This window comes from Microcaecilia unicolor, chromosome 4 (assembly GCF_901765095.1).
Source record: "Microcaecilia unicolor chromosome 4, aMicUni1.1, whole genome shotgun sequence".
NCBI lineage: Eukaryota > Metazoa > Chordata > Amphibia > Gymnophiona > Siphonopidae > Microcaecilia > Microcaecilia unicolor.
This window is the reverse complement of record NC_044034.1, coordinates 233,151,812-233,169,465: the sequence shown is the minus strand read 5'-3', so window position 1 is coordinate 233,169,465 and position 17,654 is coordinate 233,151,812. Positions and strand designations below refer to the sequence as shown.

The 17,654-nt window shown below is 40.8% G+C and overlaps 2 protein-coding genes across 5 annotated transcripts in view; one reads left to right on the top strand and one right to left on the bottom strand.

The window, feature by feature from the left end:
* Nucleotides 1-17,654, top strand: part of NEPRO (nucleolus and neural progenitor protein) — a 108,879-nt gene that overhangs the window by 74,388 nt on the left and 16,837 nt on the right. The window lies entirely within an intron of this gene.
* SLC10A2 (solute carrier family 10 member 2) overlaps nucleotides 3,735-17,654 on the bottom strand; it is a 63,992-nt gene continuing 50,072 nt past the window's right edge. For all 4 annotated transcript variants that reach the window (XM_030201327.1, XM_030201329.1, XM_030201330.1 and 1 more), the window contains 3 exons: nucleotides 14,470-14,645; nucleotides 10,969-11,126; nucleotides 3,735-5,415 (listed from right to left, as the gene is read on the bottom strand). In XM_030201327.1, the coding sequence (XP_030057187.1) occupies nucleotides 5,252-5,415; nucleotides 10,969-11,126; nucleotides 14,470-14,645 (498 nt within the window). In that variant the 3' untranslated portion in view covers nucleotides 3,735-5,251. The remainder of the gene's footprint in view (nucleotides 5,416-10,968; nucleotides 11,127-14,469; nucleotides 14,646-17,654) is intronic.

Genomic DNA, 17,654 nt, shown 5'->3' with positions numbered 1-17,654 from the left:
GGCAGCAGGACACATTTCCACATACCTGCCCTCCTCCCATAGGAGGTGCATTCTATCAGCTATTGTACTAGACTGGCTTAGTCCCACACCACATGTATACACAGGAAGATGTGAGCATGCATGAACATAGCATAAGAATAGCCATACTGGGTCAGACCAGTGGTCCATCTAGCCCAGTACCCTGCTTCCAATAATGGCCAATCCAGGTCACAATTACCTGGCAGGAACGCAATTAGTAGCAACATTCCATGCTACCAATCCCGGGGCAAGCAGTGGCTTCCCCCATGTCCATTTCAATAACAGACTGTGGACTTTTCCTGCAGGAACTTCTCTAAAACGTTTTAAAACCCAGATACGCTAGCTGCGTCCTCTGGCAGCAAGTTCAGTGCTTAACTATTCTTTGAGTGAAAAAATATTTCCTCCTATTTGTTTTAAAAGTATTTCCATGTAATTTCATTGAATGTCCCCTGGGCTTTGTCATTTGTCAAAGAGTGAAAAATCGATTCACTTCTCTAGTTTTACTTCACTGAGGATTTTATAGACCTCAATCATGTCCCCCCTCAGCCGTCTATTTTCCAAGCAGAAGAGCCCTGATCTCTTTAGCCTTTCCTCATATGGGAGGAGTTCCATCCCATTATCATTTTGGTTGCTCTTCTTTGAACCTTTTCTAATTCTGCTATATCTTTTTTTAGATAGGTGAGCAGAATTGAACACAATATTCAAGGTGAGGTCGCACCATGGAGTGATACAGAGGCATTATAAGATTTTTGGTTTTACTTTGCATTCCTTTCCTAATAATTTCTAGCATCCTGTTTGCTTTTATGGCTGCTGCCATACACTGGGCAGAAGATTTCAGCATGTTGTCTACAACACCACCTAGATCTTTTCTTGATTGTTAATTCCTTAGGTGGACCTTAGCATCAGGAAACTATGATTCTCAGTGGCGTAGCCAAGGGTGGGCCCATGTGGGCCCAGGCCCACCCAGTAGCAGCACACCTATGATGTGGCTGGTAGGGATTATTCCCACCAGCCGAAAACTCCCAACAACTTTCCCTCCTGCATACCTTGTAAATAGCAGATCTTCGCCTGCAGCAAGCAGTGACTGATACATGTTGTGGGGCCAACATGAGCAGTGTGTATTAGTTGCTGCTCGCTACTGGTGAAAATCTGCTATTTAAAAGGTATGCAGGGGGGGAGGGGGGATCTTTGAGAGACTATGTGGTATGCAGATGAGAGAGGGAAAGACCAAATCACTTGTGGGACAAGGCAGAGTTCTTCTGCCCACCCAAAATTGGGTGTCTGGTTACGCCCCTCCAGATTATTCTTCCCAATATGCATCACTTTGCATTTGTCCACATTAAATTTCATCTGCCATATGGATGCTCAGTTTTCCAGTTTCCTAAGGTCTTCCTGCAATTTTTCACAATCTGCATGCGTTTTGACAGCAGTCAATATTTTTGTTTCATCTGCAAATTTAATCACCTCACTTGTCATTCCATTTTCCAGATTATTTATAAATATATTAAACAGCACCAGTCCCACTACAGATTCCTGCGGCACTCCACTATTCACCCTCCTCCATTGAGAAAAATGGCCATTTAACCCTACCCTCTGTTTTCTGTCCAAGAACCAATTCCTAATCCACACCAGAACCTTGCCTCCTATCCCATGACTCTTTAATTTTCTCAGGAGTCTTTCATGAGGAACATTGTCAAAAGCTTTCCGAAAATCTTGATACAGTACATCAACTGGCTCTCCATTATCCACCTAAACTTCCAGAAATCACTAAAAACTAACCTGTTAAAAAAGGCATACCCTACCGATCCACCTTAAATGCCTGCACAACAAAACTAAAGTACATAATGAACACAACACAACTCTTCCACTGACTGCTCCACATGAACTTTATTTTGCCACAATCAGGCTTATTTTCAAAGCACTTTGGGAGGCTAAGTTCCATAGGTTTCTATGGAACTTTGGGAGGCTAAGTGCTTTGAAAATATGCAGTATCACTTTGTATTTGCCCACAACGGAGTCTGCGAACGCATCCCCGGTATTATGTAAGCCACACTGAACCTGCAAATAGGTGGGAAAATGTGGGATACGAATGTAACCAATAAATAAATGTTTATTTATGCCTTCAAAGAAATGAAGCAAATTAGTGAGACAAGACTTCCCTTGGCTGAACCCATGCTGTGTATCATTGAAACATGTTTGTCTATGTGTTCCGTAATTTTATTCTTTATAATAGTTTCCACTGTTTTCCCTGACACTGAAGTCAGGCTTACTAGTCTGTAATTTCCCAGATCATCCCTCGAACCCTTTACATTGGCCACCCTTCAATCTTCTTGTTATCCTAATTAGTATAATTAAGGCTTTAAATGAAGTGATGTGCTAGGTGTGGGCAGGAGTTGTAGATGGTGGTCTGGCTCCCAAAAGCTTCTAGAATTAGAAGCTGGTGAGTGCATCTATGCTGGGCTCTGTCAGATGACATCACTCGTATGTGGAAATATGTGTCTTGCTATCCTTGGAGAGCACTTACAACAGGTGAGTAACTTCTTCTCCTTTTCTGTATTTAATATATAGAGAAAAATATATAGGACAAGTCCTCACAGATATGCAATTAAGAAAAAAAGCAGCGATAACCCATGGTAATTCCATTTTTGGTGCGCATCTAAAACACGCAGTAGAAAGTATTTTCTATTTTCTACTTCGGGGGCACTTACCCGGCGGTAATTTTTTGGTCTTTTGGACTGAAATTTTGCACAGCTTGGTTTTTTTGTCATAGAGAGGCTATGTACCAAATTTCATCAGGGTCTGGGATGGTGAGGTGGGGACCCCTGGTCCACTTGACACGGAATGACTCACAGGTACAAATCAAAGTAGGGTATACACAAAAAGCAGCAAATATGAGTTATCTTGTTGGGCAGACTGGATGGACCGTGCAGGTCTTTTTCTGCCGTCATCTACTATGTTACTATGTAATTGGCAGTTGCTGTATGCTGGACGCTTACCACCCAGTTAGTGCATGAGACCTTACCACTAAGTTAATGGGTGGCATTAAGGTCTCAGGCCAAAAATGGGCGCGTGCTGGTTTTCATTTTGCCACACATCCATTTTCTGGCACATTAAATAAATTTCTAGGAGCACTCAGGAAATGGACCGGCGTGCATCCAAAACTCACGCCTACACCAGTGCAGGTGTTTTGCCTCAGGTTTTACAGCCTTCTTCACTGACACAGCCTACTCAGTAATTACAATGGATTCTTTTGGATTTGTATTAGGTAAATTAGACTTTTATTAGAGGTTCTAAAATCTAAGATACACAATGATTTATATATATACAATGATTAAGCTATATACAATGATTAGCTATATAACTGAAAAGAAACAATACCTATAAACAATCATTACATCACTGGTCCCTAATCTCTACAGCCAAGCAATGCTAGGAGTTTCTAGACCAGGAAAAGAAGCAATAATACACTATAATATACATACCAACGGCCATCACTGATCATTACATCATCCAGCCTCTTATGATCAGATGGGGGGGGGGCCCTGTTCATGGTGAAAGCCAGGAGTTTGACAAGGAAATACGGTTCTCTGCGCAGTTCGTACATTACAGACAAGCTCCCAATTTCACTAATAGAAACTCCCTTTTTTATTAGGCTTAGAACTCATGTTCAAAGTTAAGGAAAATTACAGAATACTTGAGAATTTCTCTGTTTTGGTAAACAAGCCATACTGTGGGAATGTGGTCACATGTTTCTCAGTCCAGGTGGCCAGTCAATACAGATCCCAAGTGCACTGGTCAGTCAAGGCAGAGTTGAAAAACAATCTTTAAAATTCACTTCCACTACAGCAGACTACTTTGGGCATGCCTTAGTAAAAGGGCCCCTATGAATCCACTAGAAATACTGCTTTTTTTTCTTTCTTTCCCTAGCTGTCTGGAACTCACTTTCTCCATTCATCTCTGAAGTCACGTCTCTTTAAAATCCTTTAAGGTAAACGTGAAAACTTTTCTGTTTCAGCAGGCCTTTGATGACGCAGAGTGAGGGATCAGCCAGTGAAAGAGTTCTGTTTTAATTTACTGCTGGGGTAGTGCTACCACCTGAAGTGGGCATGTGGCAATTTCTTTAAAAAAAAAACAATCTGCCTTTTACCCACTGCGGTATAAGGGGGCCTCAGTGCGCATCAAAAACACACGCCAGCGCAGGCCCCCTTTTGCTGCAGCTTCATAAAAGGACCCCTAAGAGAAATCATTTATATTGTTAATTAGCCATACTATTTAGACAAAAAGTATTACAGTAGAATATGAGGACCAATAGTATTGCATGAATTTTATTTGGTGGCTCAAGATTTGCACTATAAGAAGAACAAAAGCTATAAAGGGACTTTATTTACTAAAGCACATAAAAATGTGTTTCAGTGTACATTTAACTCAGATTGGTATAGGCCATTTAACGTAATGTTCAAAAAAGGCTTAAAGTCTTTGCTAAAAACTGTGTTTAAAATGGTTAAAGGTGTATGGTTTATGAAATTTTATATACTACCCTTCCTGTAACTATAACAGGGTGGTTCACAATTAAAACATTGGCATATATAGGAATGCCAGTTACATATATAAATATATAGAGAGAGCACTCATTCATTTTGCCAGACAATGAAGAAATAATATTTCAGGCAATACATTCTTATTTTTTGTTTTGTGTTTTTTTTCTATAAAGAAAGATAACCGTGCTCATGGATCTGTATGATTTGATTTCTTTTAGGAATATATGACTGTTGTACAGTGGTTCCCTGACTGTGAGTCAAGACCAAACGGGGTCACAGGCCCAGGACTGTTCACTGGACCTCTACTGTGACGTATCCATAGCAGTGTTAGTCAGCAAAGGGCCTGTCAGTCAGTGGATGTTCACAGGCACTGCCCCTTTTCCCTGTTAGACTGGAAAACCATGTAGAGTACTCGCAAACTGACACACAAGATCCTGTGCTGACTGCTATAGATGCCTTCATGCTTTGGCTAAGTAGGGAGGGGTGGGGGAGGGAGTCGATGAAAAGGAGTGGGAGTCTGCAGTTTTGTTTTCATCATCATCATCTGCTGTCAAATGATTTTTTTTTTAAAGTGTTGAAATGCAGTCATAATGGATAAAAGTTTGGGAAGCTGAGTCAGAAGGTAGTCAGCTTTTTAAGGAACTAAATCATCGAAAGCTATGCTTTGCAAAAGTAAAATTGTTTATGCGCAGCTTTTAGGACATTGCGTTGTAGTTCATGGCTATACCATTTTGTTTCTCATCAAGCTGAAGTCCTCCATTTACTTCACCTTGTGGTGACTGTGGTTTTGAGACTATTATGTCTTCTTCACTGACCGACTTCTGCAGTTTTCCACATAATCTTTTATATGCCTGATAACCTACAAATAGAAAAAGAAATCCTAAGTTTTAAGTATATTCAAAGTGCTTGACATAGATAATACCTTTCTAGAAAACAGCTGTCTTATTTAAGTGATAAAAACCAGTGCTGGCTGTCCTGTAATCGCAATGCATGTTTGTCTTTGAACATTTAAGACAAATCATGATTACTTCAATGAAAATGGAGCAGGTTGCCATATTGTCCGCTGACAATTCTGTAGAATGGCCATATCTGTATCTATATACTTTTCACTATGTGGACTCTACCAGATTTTCAAAGCAAAGATTTATACTTAGACTCATTTTCAAAGCAAAAGTACCATAAGAAACTAAGAAAAATTATGTGCATACGTTTGTGCTCATTTGGTGTGAAAACATTAATGTATTCCTAAATCGCAAATCCCCACCATGAAGCACTTGTGCAGTGATGGCAGACAGTATCATAAACAGTCATTTCCACGGGTAAAGCGTAAGAACATAAGAATAGCCATACTGGGTCAGACCAGTGGTCCAGGTAGCCCAGTATCCTGCTTCTAACATTGGCCAATCCAGGTAACAAGTACCTGACAGAAACTCAATTAGTAGTTCCTAATCTGGCCATTGCAGCAGTGGTCCTGAAGCCAGCAGCCGGGCACCAGGCTCCTCTCAGAACCCTGCATCAATGGACTCTTAACTCTGGTCAGTACCAAGGGCTGTGAACAATGTCTCCACAACAGCCTAGACTCCAGTGAAACCTACCAGAAAGACCTGATTTGAGGACTGAACCCTTCAACATGGCATTGCATAGCTCTACCACTGAGCTGACCCAAAACAAAAGAACAGTTAAGTGTGGGCCACTTTAGCATATTATTATAGCTGCATATTCAAAGCATTTGAACAGCACTGTGTTGCCTCTGAAAATCGGGTCACCTCGAATAGCACAGACACCCCATCGGCCACCAACTTAGCGAATTATTTCAATGAAAAAATTACAAAGCTTCGACGTATGATAGCAAGCAATACCATTGAGTATACAAGCTTCCTTGAATGCTTAGACCCAAATCCTGGGGAATACCCAGCCGATCGATCATGGACCAATTTTGACATGATCTCAATAAATGAACTCACACACTGGCTCAGTAAATATGCCAAATCTCAATGCAAACTTGACATTTGCCCTACCAGCCTAATAAGATCTGCACCCAAACAATTCAAACAAGACCTCACGAACCAAGTAAATTATAGACTCATAAATGGACTCTTCCCCACGGAAAATGGAAACATCCTACTCACTCCACTGCCTAAAGATGCCAAGAAAAGCACTATGGACTTAACCAACTACCGACCAGTCGCTTCTATCCCACTCACAACAAAATTGATGGAAGGCATAGTGACGAAACAACTCACAGAATACCTGACCAAACACTTAATTCTACACGAGTCTCAATCAGGATTTCGATCAAATCATAGTACTGAAACTGTACTAGTGTCGGCAATGAACACATTCAAAAAAACGATTGCAACCGGCAAGAACATACTTATACTGCAATTCGACATGTCCAGTGCCTTCGACATGGTGGATCATGAAATACTATTACACCTACTAGAGTACTTCGGAATCGGAGGCCCAGTTCTCAAATGGTTTGAAGGATTCCTCACCACCAGATCCTACCAAGTAACAACGAACACGGACAGATCGCCACCTTGGCGACCAGAATGCGGAGTTCCTCAAGGATCCCCCCTCTCTCCAACTATCTTCAACCTAATGATGATACCATTAGCCAAACTCCTAGCCAATCAAAACCTTAACCCTTACATATATGCCGATGACGTTACGATCCATATCCCGTTCAAAAGTGACTTAAACGAAATAACAAACGAGATCAACCAGAGTTTCCAGACCATGCACTCTTGGGCGGACTCATTCAAGCTAAAACTCAACGCAGAAAAAACTCAGTGTCTAGTTCTCACCTCCCAATACAACACAAACAAATACCCCACAATAACCACACCCTACTGCACACTCCCTATCTCAGAAAATCTGAAAATCCTTGGAGTCACTATCGATCGAAACCTCACTCTCGACACCCACGCGAAGAACACGATGTGGAAACTCAAAAGAATAAAACCTTTTTTCCCAAGAAACATTTTCCGCACCCTAGTCCAGTCATTGGTATTAAGCCACTTGGACTACTGTAACGCTCTATACGCAGGCTGCAAAGAACAGACCATCAAAAAACTCCAAACAGCCCAGAACACCGCAGCCAGACTCATTTTTGGAACACCTAAATACGAAAGTGCGAAACCCCTCAGAGTAAAAATACAATGGCTCCCGCTCAAGGAACGAATTGAGTTCAAGATCTGCACAACTGTACACAAAATCATTCACGCAGATGCCCCACTCTATATGCTAAACTTAGTGGACATAACGCCCAGGAATGCCAAAAGATCGTCCCGCAAATTCCTCAACCTGAACTTTCCCAGCTGTAAAGGAATGAAGTACAAACAGGCATATGCTACCACCTTTGAGTACAAAAGTACACAGTTTTGGAACGCACTACCCAAGGCCCTAAAAACCATGACCAATCTAACCAGCTTTCGCAAAGCTTTGAAAACACATCTCTTCAACAGAGCCTACAAAAGTCACCCTCAATGAAACAAATCATTCCTTAAACCACCCAAGTACACCAAAACACCTCTCTCACAACCTTACCTAACACCTTCTACCTAAATTCCTCTTTCACCTCAGCTTATGATCGATCAACTGTTTTCTTAGATCATGTAATGACGTTCTCATTTCCATACTCTGTAAGCCACATTGAGCCTGCAAAAAGGTGGGATAATGTGGGGTGCAAATACAATAAATAAATAAATAAATATTTTTGAAAATTACCCTCTAGGATTGTTTTTATAGTTCAGTTAAATACATTTCTGTAATGCTTAAATATATTTCCTTTAATTGTAGAATTTTCAGCATGACTTGAAAAACAGCTACAAGCCATTTCTACAGACATAGCTTCATGGGGCAGAGCCAATGAGGGGCATTTTCGATAAGTCCAATTTTGGAAGTTTTGCTAAAAATGTTCAAAATTCAAGTGGGGAATATAGCCATTTTCAAAACAGAAAAACATTTATCTTTTTTTTTTTTAATGGCTATTTGCTAGATGTTTTTGTGCTCTGTGCATTTATATTTTTTGTTTGTTTTTGAAAAAAAAAAAAATGTCCATGTGAAAAACGCACAAATTCAAGCCATTGGGATGTAGGAGGAGCCAACATTCTTAGTAGACTGGCCACACAGCCATCCCAGGAGAGCAATGGGGCACCCTAGGGGGCACTGCAGTGGTTTTCAAATAAATGCTGTCAGGTACACATCTCACTGTTGCTCCCTTATCATCAAGAGCACGGTAGACAGGTGCACCCAGGTCCATACCTCCCTCTAGCTGTTACACTTATGGTGGAAACTGTGAGCCCTCCAAAACTCACCCAAAACTTACTACCTTCAACTGTACACCACTACAGTAGCCCTTGTGGGTGAAAAGGACACCTATATGTGGGTACAGTGGGATTCTGGTGAGTTTTGGAGAGCTCACAGTTTCCACCACAAGTGTAACAGGTAGAGGAAGGTATGGGTCTGGGTCCACCTGTCTACAGTGCACTTGAAGATAAGGGAGCAATGGTGAGATGTGGGTCCACCTGTCTGCAGTGCACTGCACTGCACCCACCACTAGACTTCTCCAGGGACCTGCATATTACATCTGAGGCTGGCATAGAGGCTGGTAAGTAATGTTTTTAATCACATTTGGGGGGGGGGGGGCGGGAGGGAAAGTCATCCCTGATTCCCCTCCAGTGATCATCTGGTCATTTAGGACACCTTTTTGTGTCTTATTCGTTATAGAAAAAGGTCTAGCTCAAAACGTTTTAGTTTTAATCCTGGATGGTTTTGTTTTGTTCCATTATGGCAGAAAAACGTCCAAGCATTCGTGAACTTGAGCATGCTCAGTTTCACTAAAAGGACTGGCTGCAGTGAAAACCGACATGAAAGGACATCCATGGTTCACCGCTCTGAGAGTGGAATGTTTACTCCCTGTGAATTATTAGTTGTGCTATCTTGTTGAATTGACCCCTGAGGCAGTCGTTGTCTTATGCCAAAACACGGCTCGTGTCAGGTCAAGCACACTTGTACCTTTTCTTGAGAGCCCACTGTGCTTTTTTCTGAACTACTTTTAAAGAGCAGGAGGAAATATTTTTTCAGTCAATGAATAGTTAAGATCTGAACTCATTGCCAGAGGATGTGGTATCAGTGGTTAGTGTATCTGGGTTTAAAAAAGGTTTGGACAAGTTCCTGGAGAAAAGTCCATAGTCTGCTATTGAGATAGACATGGGGAAAGCCACTGCTTGTCCCTGGGATCAGTAGCATGAATCTTGGTACTATTTGGGATTCTGTCAGGTACTTGTGACCTGAATTTGCACAGGATACTGGCCTAATATGGCTATTCTTATGCTCATTTATTGAAAATGGAGAAATTAGATGTTAAAAAAGCTACCCTTAAGCTATGGAAAATGTTTCAGATTACGTGATCTCCAGTTTGGGAAGCACTTCCCAATAAAGCACAAAATGCGTTGTTGAATCTATGAAGAGGTTTCAGTCTGTAATAGTATAGAATACCCAAACATCAAAACAGACTAGGAGTTCAGAAAATTCTTTATTGAAATAGTCCCGACGTGGCCACATTTCGCCAACAAAGCTGCATCAGGCTGATCTATTAAGAAAGGCTAGACAAGTTAGGACTTTTCAGCCTAGATAAAGACAACTGAGATGCACTGTGACAGAGGTCTATAAAATATTGAGTAAAGTGGAAAAGGACGTAGTTCTTTACCTTTCAAGTTGTACTTTAATTAGTGGATATTCTATTAAATTAATAGACATTAGACCTAAAACACAAGCCATGGAATTTGTTGCCTGAGGATGTAGTGAAGGCTGCATAGCTGAGTATTAAAAATAAATAAATAAGGTTAAGATAAATAATGGTGTGTGGGCTTTTCCTACAGGAACTTATCATGTTGACTTGGGAAAGGCACTGCTTATTCCTCATAGTGAGCAACAAGGAATGGGTGAACTCTTTGTGACCTGTATTGGCTAGTGCCAGGGACAGAATATTGGGCTTGATAGACTTTTGGTGTTATTTACAATGGCACATTCTTATTAACTTTCTGATAAAACAGAGTATTTGTATCTATTTAGATGTGATTGATATAGGGAACGGGAAGGGACTTGATATACCACCTTGTCAGTCAAAGCAGTTTACATATTATATACAGGTACTTATTTTGTATCTGAGGCAATGGAGGGTTCAGTGACTTGCCCAGAGTCACAAGGAGCTACAGTGGGAATTGAGCTCAGTTCCCCAGGTTCTCAGGCCCCTGCACTAACCACTAGGCTACTCCTCCACTCCTCAGTTGGCTGATTATTCACCACTGACTGTACTTTGTATATGCTGCAAGCAGTTTGGAAACATCATTTTAAACAATTCAGGAGTTTTTTTTAAAGCAAATTATGCCTGAAGGTTATTGCTTACCTCCTAGGAACATGAGTGCAAATACAATCTGGAAAATACTGTAGATGAGTGGAAAAGTAAACATGAGACTGAGTTCTGCAGGGCTAAAGGAGATTTGCACTATTGTTGTACCCAGCTGTGTATTCTGCATTCCAGTCTCCAAAGCCACTGTTCGACATCTACAGGAAATAATAAAAACATTCAAACATTTTAAATTATAACTCTGATTTTATACTGTAAATATAAACAATGAGTTTTGTTGTATGATTATTCAAATTCTGTTCAATTTGATTTCAATTTATTACACTCTTTTTTGATTTCAAGCCCAAATCTATGTACAATGTAGATAACAGTAGGTAAACCTATACCCTGGTGGGCTTACCCTCATAGTGCCACCCTTCCACCAATTTTATCTACCCTATTATTGCAATATAATTCCTACCCTGGTATTGTTGTCCAATTAGAGGTCTGGTGGAAGGAGGATAGTGGTATTGCAGGTCTCAATATGATAGTAGGTTTGACTAGTCTGTCCTCCAAATTCCCATTGAAGTTTAGAATCCAGCTCCATCCCCCACAGAGCCCATATTGTTTATTTCCAGGTAGGGATGAAGCCATGGGTGGGCTGAAAACCTTCCCACTTTGGACTCGGGCCTAGGCAATTAGTGGCAGCAGCATGATGTATTGCAGGAGGAATGGAGGTGGTGTCATAAGCAGCACTGCCTTACGCTTACCTCACCAAAAACAAACAAACAAACAAAAAAAAAAGCAATCCTCGCTTTGACACTGTTTCCAGGCTTTCTTTAAAAAAATTCAAAGAAAAAGAGAAAAAACAATAAAACTGAAAAGATAATCAAGAAAGATAATCTATGCCATTTGAAGGCAACCTGTAGCTAGGGAATCCCCATCTAATTAGCATTTTGAAGACTGAGGAGGTCCCATGTCATAAAACATGGTTGAAGCTGGCATCTATGCAAGCAGGGCCAGATTTAAGATAGTGGCACCCATATTATGTTACAAGATTTAAGACAACATGGTTTTACCAAGGGTAAGTCATGCCAAACAATCGAGGACATGCGCTACTTAGATTTCGGCAAAGCATTTGACATGGTTCTTCATAGGAGGCTCTTGAATAAACTTGACAAGCTTAAGTTAGGATCCAAAGTGGTGAACTGGATTAGGAACTGGTTGGTGGTAATGGAATTCACTCGGAGGAAGGAAAGGTGAGTAGTAGAGTGCCTCAAGGACTGGTTCTGGGGCCAATTCTGTTCAATATATTTGTGAGCAATATTGCCAAAGTTTTAGAAGGTAACGTCTGCCTTTTTGCAGATGATACCAAGGTTTGTAACAGAGTGGACATTCGAGAGGGAGTGGAAAACATGAAAAGGATCTGCAGAAGTTAGAAGTAAGGTCTAATGTTTGGCAATTAAAATTCAGTGCAAATAAGTGCAAAGTGCAAACTGATGAACTTAGGGAGTAGAAATCCAAGGGAGACATATGTGCTAGGTGGTAAGAGGCTGATATGCATAGACAGGGAGAGGGATCTTGGAGTGATAGTATCTGAGGATCTGAAGGTGACAAAACAATATGACAAGGCAGTGGCTGTAGCCAGAAGGATGCTAGGTATATAGAGAGAAGTGTAACCAGCAGAAGAAAGGAGATGTTGATGCCCCTGTACAAGTCGTTGGTGAGGCTCCACCTGGAGTATTGTGTTCAGTTTTGGAGGCCTTATCTTGCTAAAGATGTAAGAAGACGAAGCGGTCCAGAGGAAGGCAACAAGAATGATATGGGGCTTGCGCCAAAAGATATATGAGAAGAGACTGGAAGACCTGAATATGTAAGACACTTAAGCAGGTCCTGGCTGAATATCGACTGTGACACGCATAAAGAGATCTGTCTAGGTCCTGATCCTCCCATGATTCTAATCTCTCCTCCCATCCCTCAAAAGACCCACCCCCTGATAAGTACATAAGTAATGCCACACTGGGAAAAGACCAAGGGTCCATCGAGCCCAGCATCCTGTCCACGACAGCGGCCAATCCAGGCCAAGGGCATCTTGCAAGCTTCCCAAACGTACAAACATTCTATACATGTTATTCCTGGAATTGTGGATTTTTCCCAAGTCCATTTAGTAGCAGTTTATGGACTTGTCCTTTAGGAAACCGTCTAACCCCTTTTTAAACTCTGCCAAGCTAACCGCCTTCACCACGTTCTCCGGCAACGAATTCCAGAGTTTAATTATGCGTTGGGTGAAGAAAAATTTTCTCCGATTTGTTTTAAATTTACTACACTGTGGATATTTAAAGCTATTTAACTGTCCAGACACGGCCGCTGACCGGTTAAATAGCATATCGGCGCCTAATCGCTAATATTCAGCAGAAAATAACCAGTTAGTGCCTAGTGCATAACCGGCTATATCGCGTGACTTATCTGGTTAGGCACAGATATTCAACACCTAACCAGATAAGTGTAGCGGTCAAATGGGATAGCATAAATAGCTGTCCTATCTTTAACTGCTAAAAAGTGTCTATAATTTTTTAGCTATAATGTTCTACTTCAGGTATGCTGCACTATTTCCCATCCCCCATCTTTTTTTACTATCAGTCACATGAAGGAATTTATGACTGGTCACAAACTCTGATGGTGCCTCCCATTGCTAGGGCAACTCAGCTACTCTTCTTTCTCTCTGTTCTGTGACCTTTGTATGAGAAATAAACTTTCTTTCCTCCTTTCTCTCTTCTTTATATAATTAGTCTGATTGCTTATAATTACCAGAGGTACTGATGTTAGATTTTGTAAGTTTGTTACAACTTGAAACTGATATCTGATGCTGTGCTGGTGGGTAAGTAATAAAAGTCTTTTTTCTCTAATTCCTGTCCAATTTTTCTATAATAGTTTATAATATGTTTAGAGAATAACAACCAAATGCGCAGCTTAGTACAAAAGTTAACTGGTTAGTGCTGAATATTGGCATAACCGGTTAACTTTTTATTGGTTAAAAATCCCAGATATTCAATGTCAGTCACCGAGAATAGTTAGAGCTGTTTGCTCTACCTATCTCATGACTAGAGGAGTTTGCTCCTGTTTGATTTTAAGCGAAGGGATAGTATGGCGAAGCAGCATACCGCTTTCAACAAACGCACTGAATTTTACAATATAGCCGTATGTACTCTATCAAACTTCACGACCCCTGATGTAGGCGCTTAGCGCCAAAACACGGACCGTGTCGGGTCCATTCAAAGATCTGTTCCTTACAATACATGATTAAAGGTTTCATCCCCCTTTTTTTGAAGGCTCCTGGTATTTGTTTGTTTTGCTCTTTGGACTTTTGTTTGTACTTTGCTCCCTTTCTTTGCTGTATCCTAAATGATACAAACATACATATTTGATTTAACTGGAAAAGTTATCAAGCAATAGTACCTGCAAAACTACTGATAATCATCAATATTTTGTAAGCCACAGAACCCATAATTAAAACATAAGGACCTTTGGTAGACACATTAGTGACCTTTGTGCAGGAATTACCTGTACCATGGCAGTCCAGCTACACGCGCTAGAATAAGACCAAATGAGAAACCAGCAGCTGGAAACAATGTTCCAATAATCCATAGTTCTGTGGAAATAAGCCAGGAGCCTTTGTACAATATTCCTCCAACTGTAGCTATTCCCACAATAAGAATTGCTCCACTTATTGAGCCAATCTGTTAAAGATGGAGAGAAAAAATACATTTACAAAAGTTGGACTTTAACTTCAAAAAAAATATAATGCTAAATTAAATGAATCCTTTTTTAAATAAATTTCTTATACATCACCTGTACAGGCCCCAAAGCTATCAAAGCAAGCAATGTAAATTCAGATACAGTACAGTAGGTATTTTTCTGTCCTTAGAGATTTTGCAATCTAAGGGGCCTTTTCACTAAGGCGATGTAGGCCTAATGCAAGCCTACAGCACAGTAAAAGGGCACTACCATTGGGAGGTGAGGAGGCGTCCTACAATAGTTTGGCCAGGCCCAGTAGTGTGTGTTACTCCCTCTTTATTTTTGCTGTGGGAGATGTGTCTGGGGGCAAACAGTAGGTGTGCAGGTGCTAATTGAGTAGAGCAAGCAAAAGTACTGTGCAATACCCAATTAGCACATGAGTAATTCAGGAACTCTTACCACCTCCTGAATTCAGGTGGCGGTAATAGCTCCCAGCAGTAATGGCCAAGCACTAATGGGGAAATTAGGCATGGCTATTAAAAAAAAAAAACCAGACTGCGGCCATTTTTCAGCCGTGCTAGACAGTGGCCAGAGCGTGTGGCAAACCCACGCACTAATCACAGTGCTGGCCACTTTCTAGTGCACCTTAGTAAAAGAACCCTTGAGTTTGTATCTGAGGCAATGGAGGGTTAAGCAACTTGTCCAAGATCAGAAGGAGCTGCAGTGGGATTTGAAACGGGCTCCCCTGGTTCTCAGCCTGCTGCTGCAACCATTAGGCTATTCTTCCACTCCTTGCTCTAGTTCATTAAGTAGGCACAGTGCCTTGTTCATTTTTCACCTTCTGCTGTCTAAAAATACATCCTGTATAGGTTATGCCAGAGCAGACCAAAGAAGTGGGTTAGGTTCCCTTGCCAACAGATGGAGATAGAGAAAAAAAAGTTCAGAGCTGACTTCATTTCCTTTATGGGGGTCTGGTTCTGTCTTCTGCTCTTCAGTATTACTCTGTCTTCAGCAAATGGTGCAGACATGCAGTCTCAGGACTAGGACTCAGGGCAATGATTTCCAGGCCATTCTTCCCTGGTAGAACAGCAGAATTGCATGATGTAAAGTATCAGAGGCTGTAGATATGTCCAGAAAGGCAAAAAATTAAATTATTATACCCAGGGCTTTTTTTGTGGGGGTACCTGGGAGTACTGAGTACCGGCACCTGTTTCATTGTCTGCTAAAATTGACACAAGGACCTCAAGTTTTAATGAAAGAGCTCAGGCTCTATACACCAATTTTGCCTAGTCATGTGACTGGTTGCAGGGGGCCTGGCTATTGTGGGGTGGATCCCTCAGTGATCACCCCACCCTTGAAGTGTGGCCTAGCATTTGAGTACCGGCACCTTTTTTGCTAGAAAAGATGCGCTGATTATACCTAGCCATACCCATCCACATCTCATTGACTGTAGTTGCCTCTGGAGCCTCTATACTGTATGCCTTATGGAAACCATACTGAAAATCATCCAATAATGAATGCTCCTGTAAAAAACCATCAAGCTGATTATAAACTGCAAGTTCCAAAATCTTAGCCAACATTGGCACGGTTGAAATGGGGTGAGAATTTGATAGATCTTCCACTCCTAGTTTTACATTCTTAATCACTGGGCGAACAGTCGCTATTTATAGTTCAGTAGGACAATACCCTTCTATCAAGAACAACTTTTCATTTTCATCAATTCTGGTACAACAAAGTGCTTGATCCCCTTTAGTACAGTGGGTGCACAAATATCCACTGATTGACAGCATTGTAAATACTAACCTCTTGCTCATTCACTGTTACTCTCCACTCGTCCTGCAGTTCAAGTTGTTGCTCATTCAATAAATCCTGATTAGGAAAACTAGCCACTATTTGGGCAACTTTCTGCTTAAAAAACCCCCTATGCTCTTCGGTTGTGAAAGGGGATGATAATTTAACCTTCCAGATCTATCTAGTCTTACACCTCTTCCCCACATGCAGCATTTCCCCTCTCTCCCTTCCCTTCTATCCATGGGCAGCATGTCCCCTTTCCTCTCCTTTCAGAGAAGTTCCAAGAGAAGAGGACGTTTCTCTGGTAAGTGAATGCTATTTTGCTTTGTGCTTTGGGAACTTAAAGATTGGGGTTTAAAGGAGGAATTGTAGGTTTGTGTTAGGCAAAATAAAAATAATAAAAATCAATTTTATCATCTAATCTCCATAGTCTTTTCCACTTAGTTTTAAAAACTTTGTATCACAGCATTAACAGATAGAATCTAGCAGGCACTGCAGGATCTAGTTTAGTATTAAGGGGGAATAAAAAGAGAGAGAGAGAGAGAGAGGGAAAAGCAAGCAGGACCTAGTTTAGTATTAAGGGGGGAATAAAAAGAGAGAGAGATAGAAAAGCAAGCATCATTAACTAGTTGCCATACTGTACAAACACTTTTCCCATAGTTTTAAACTGAAATTTTCTCTAGAAATAGGCATTTTTCCCATAGTTTTAAACTGAAACCTTTTCTAGAGGTAGAAACTAACAGCCAAAAACTCTTGTTCTAAACGGCAGTTAGTTATTTTCTGTTCCTTGGCTGCTGGAGAGGTAGCTCATCCAGTGACCTCAATTAAGTGTTAATTAAGGTGTGGGAAAGTAGAATACTTGCATAGGTTGCTGAGTCAGCTTCAAAGTGCCTGTTTATTTATTTATTTATTGTGGGAAAATGTAGGATACAAATGCTACAAATAAATAAATAAGGCCCCTTAGATTCAAAACTATATAAAGAGGAAAGGTCCCACTGAACTTTCTTTCTGAGAAGTTCTGAGAGAAGAGGAAATTTCTCTGGTAATTGAACGCTATTTTGCTTTGTGCTTTGGGAACTTAAAGATTGGGGTTTAAAGGAGGAATTATAGGTTAGTGTTAGGCAAAATAAAAATATAAAAATCAATTTTATCAACTAATCTCCATAGTCTTTTCCACTTAGTTTTAAAAACTTTGTACCACAGCATTACCAGATAGAATC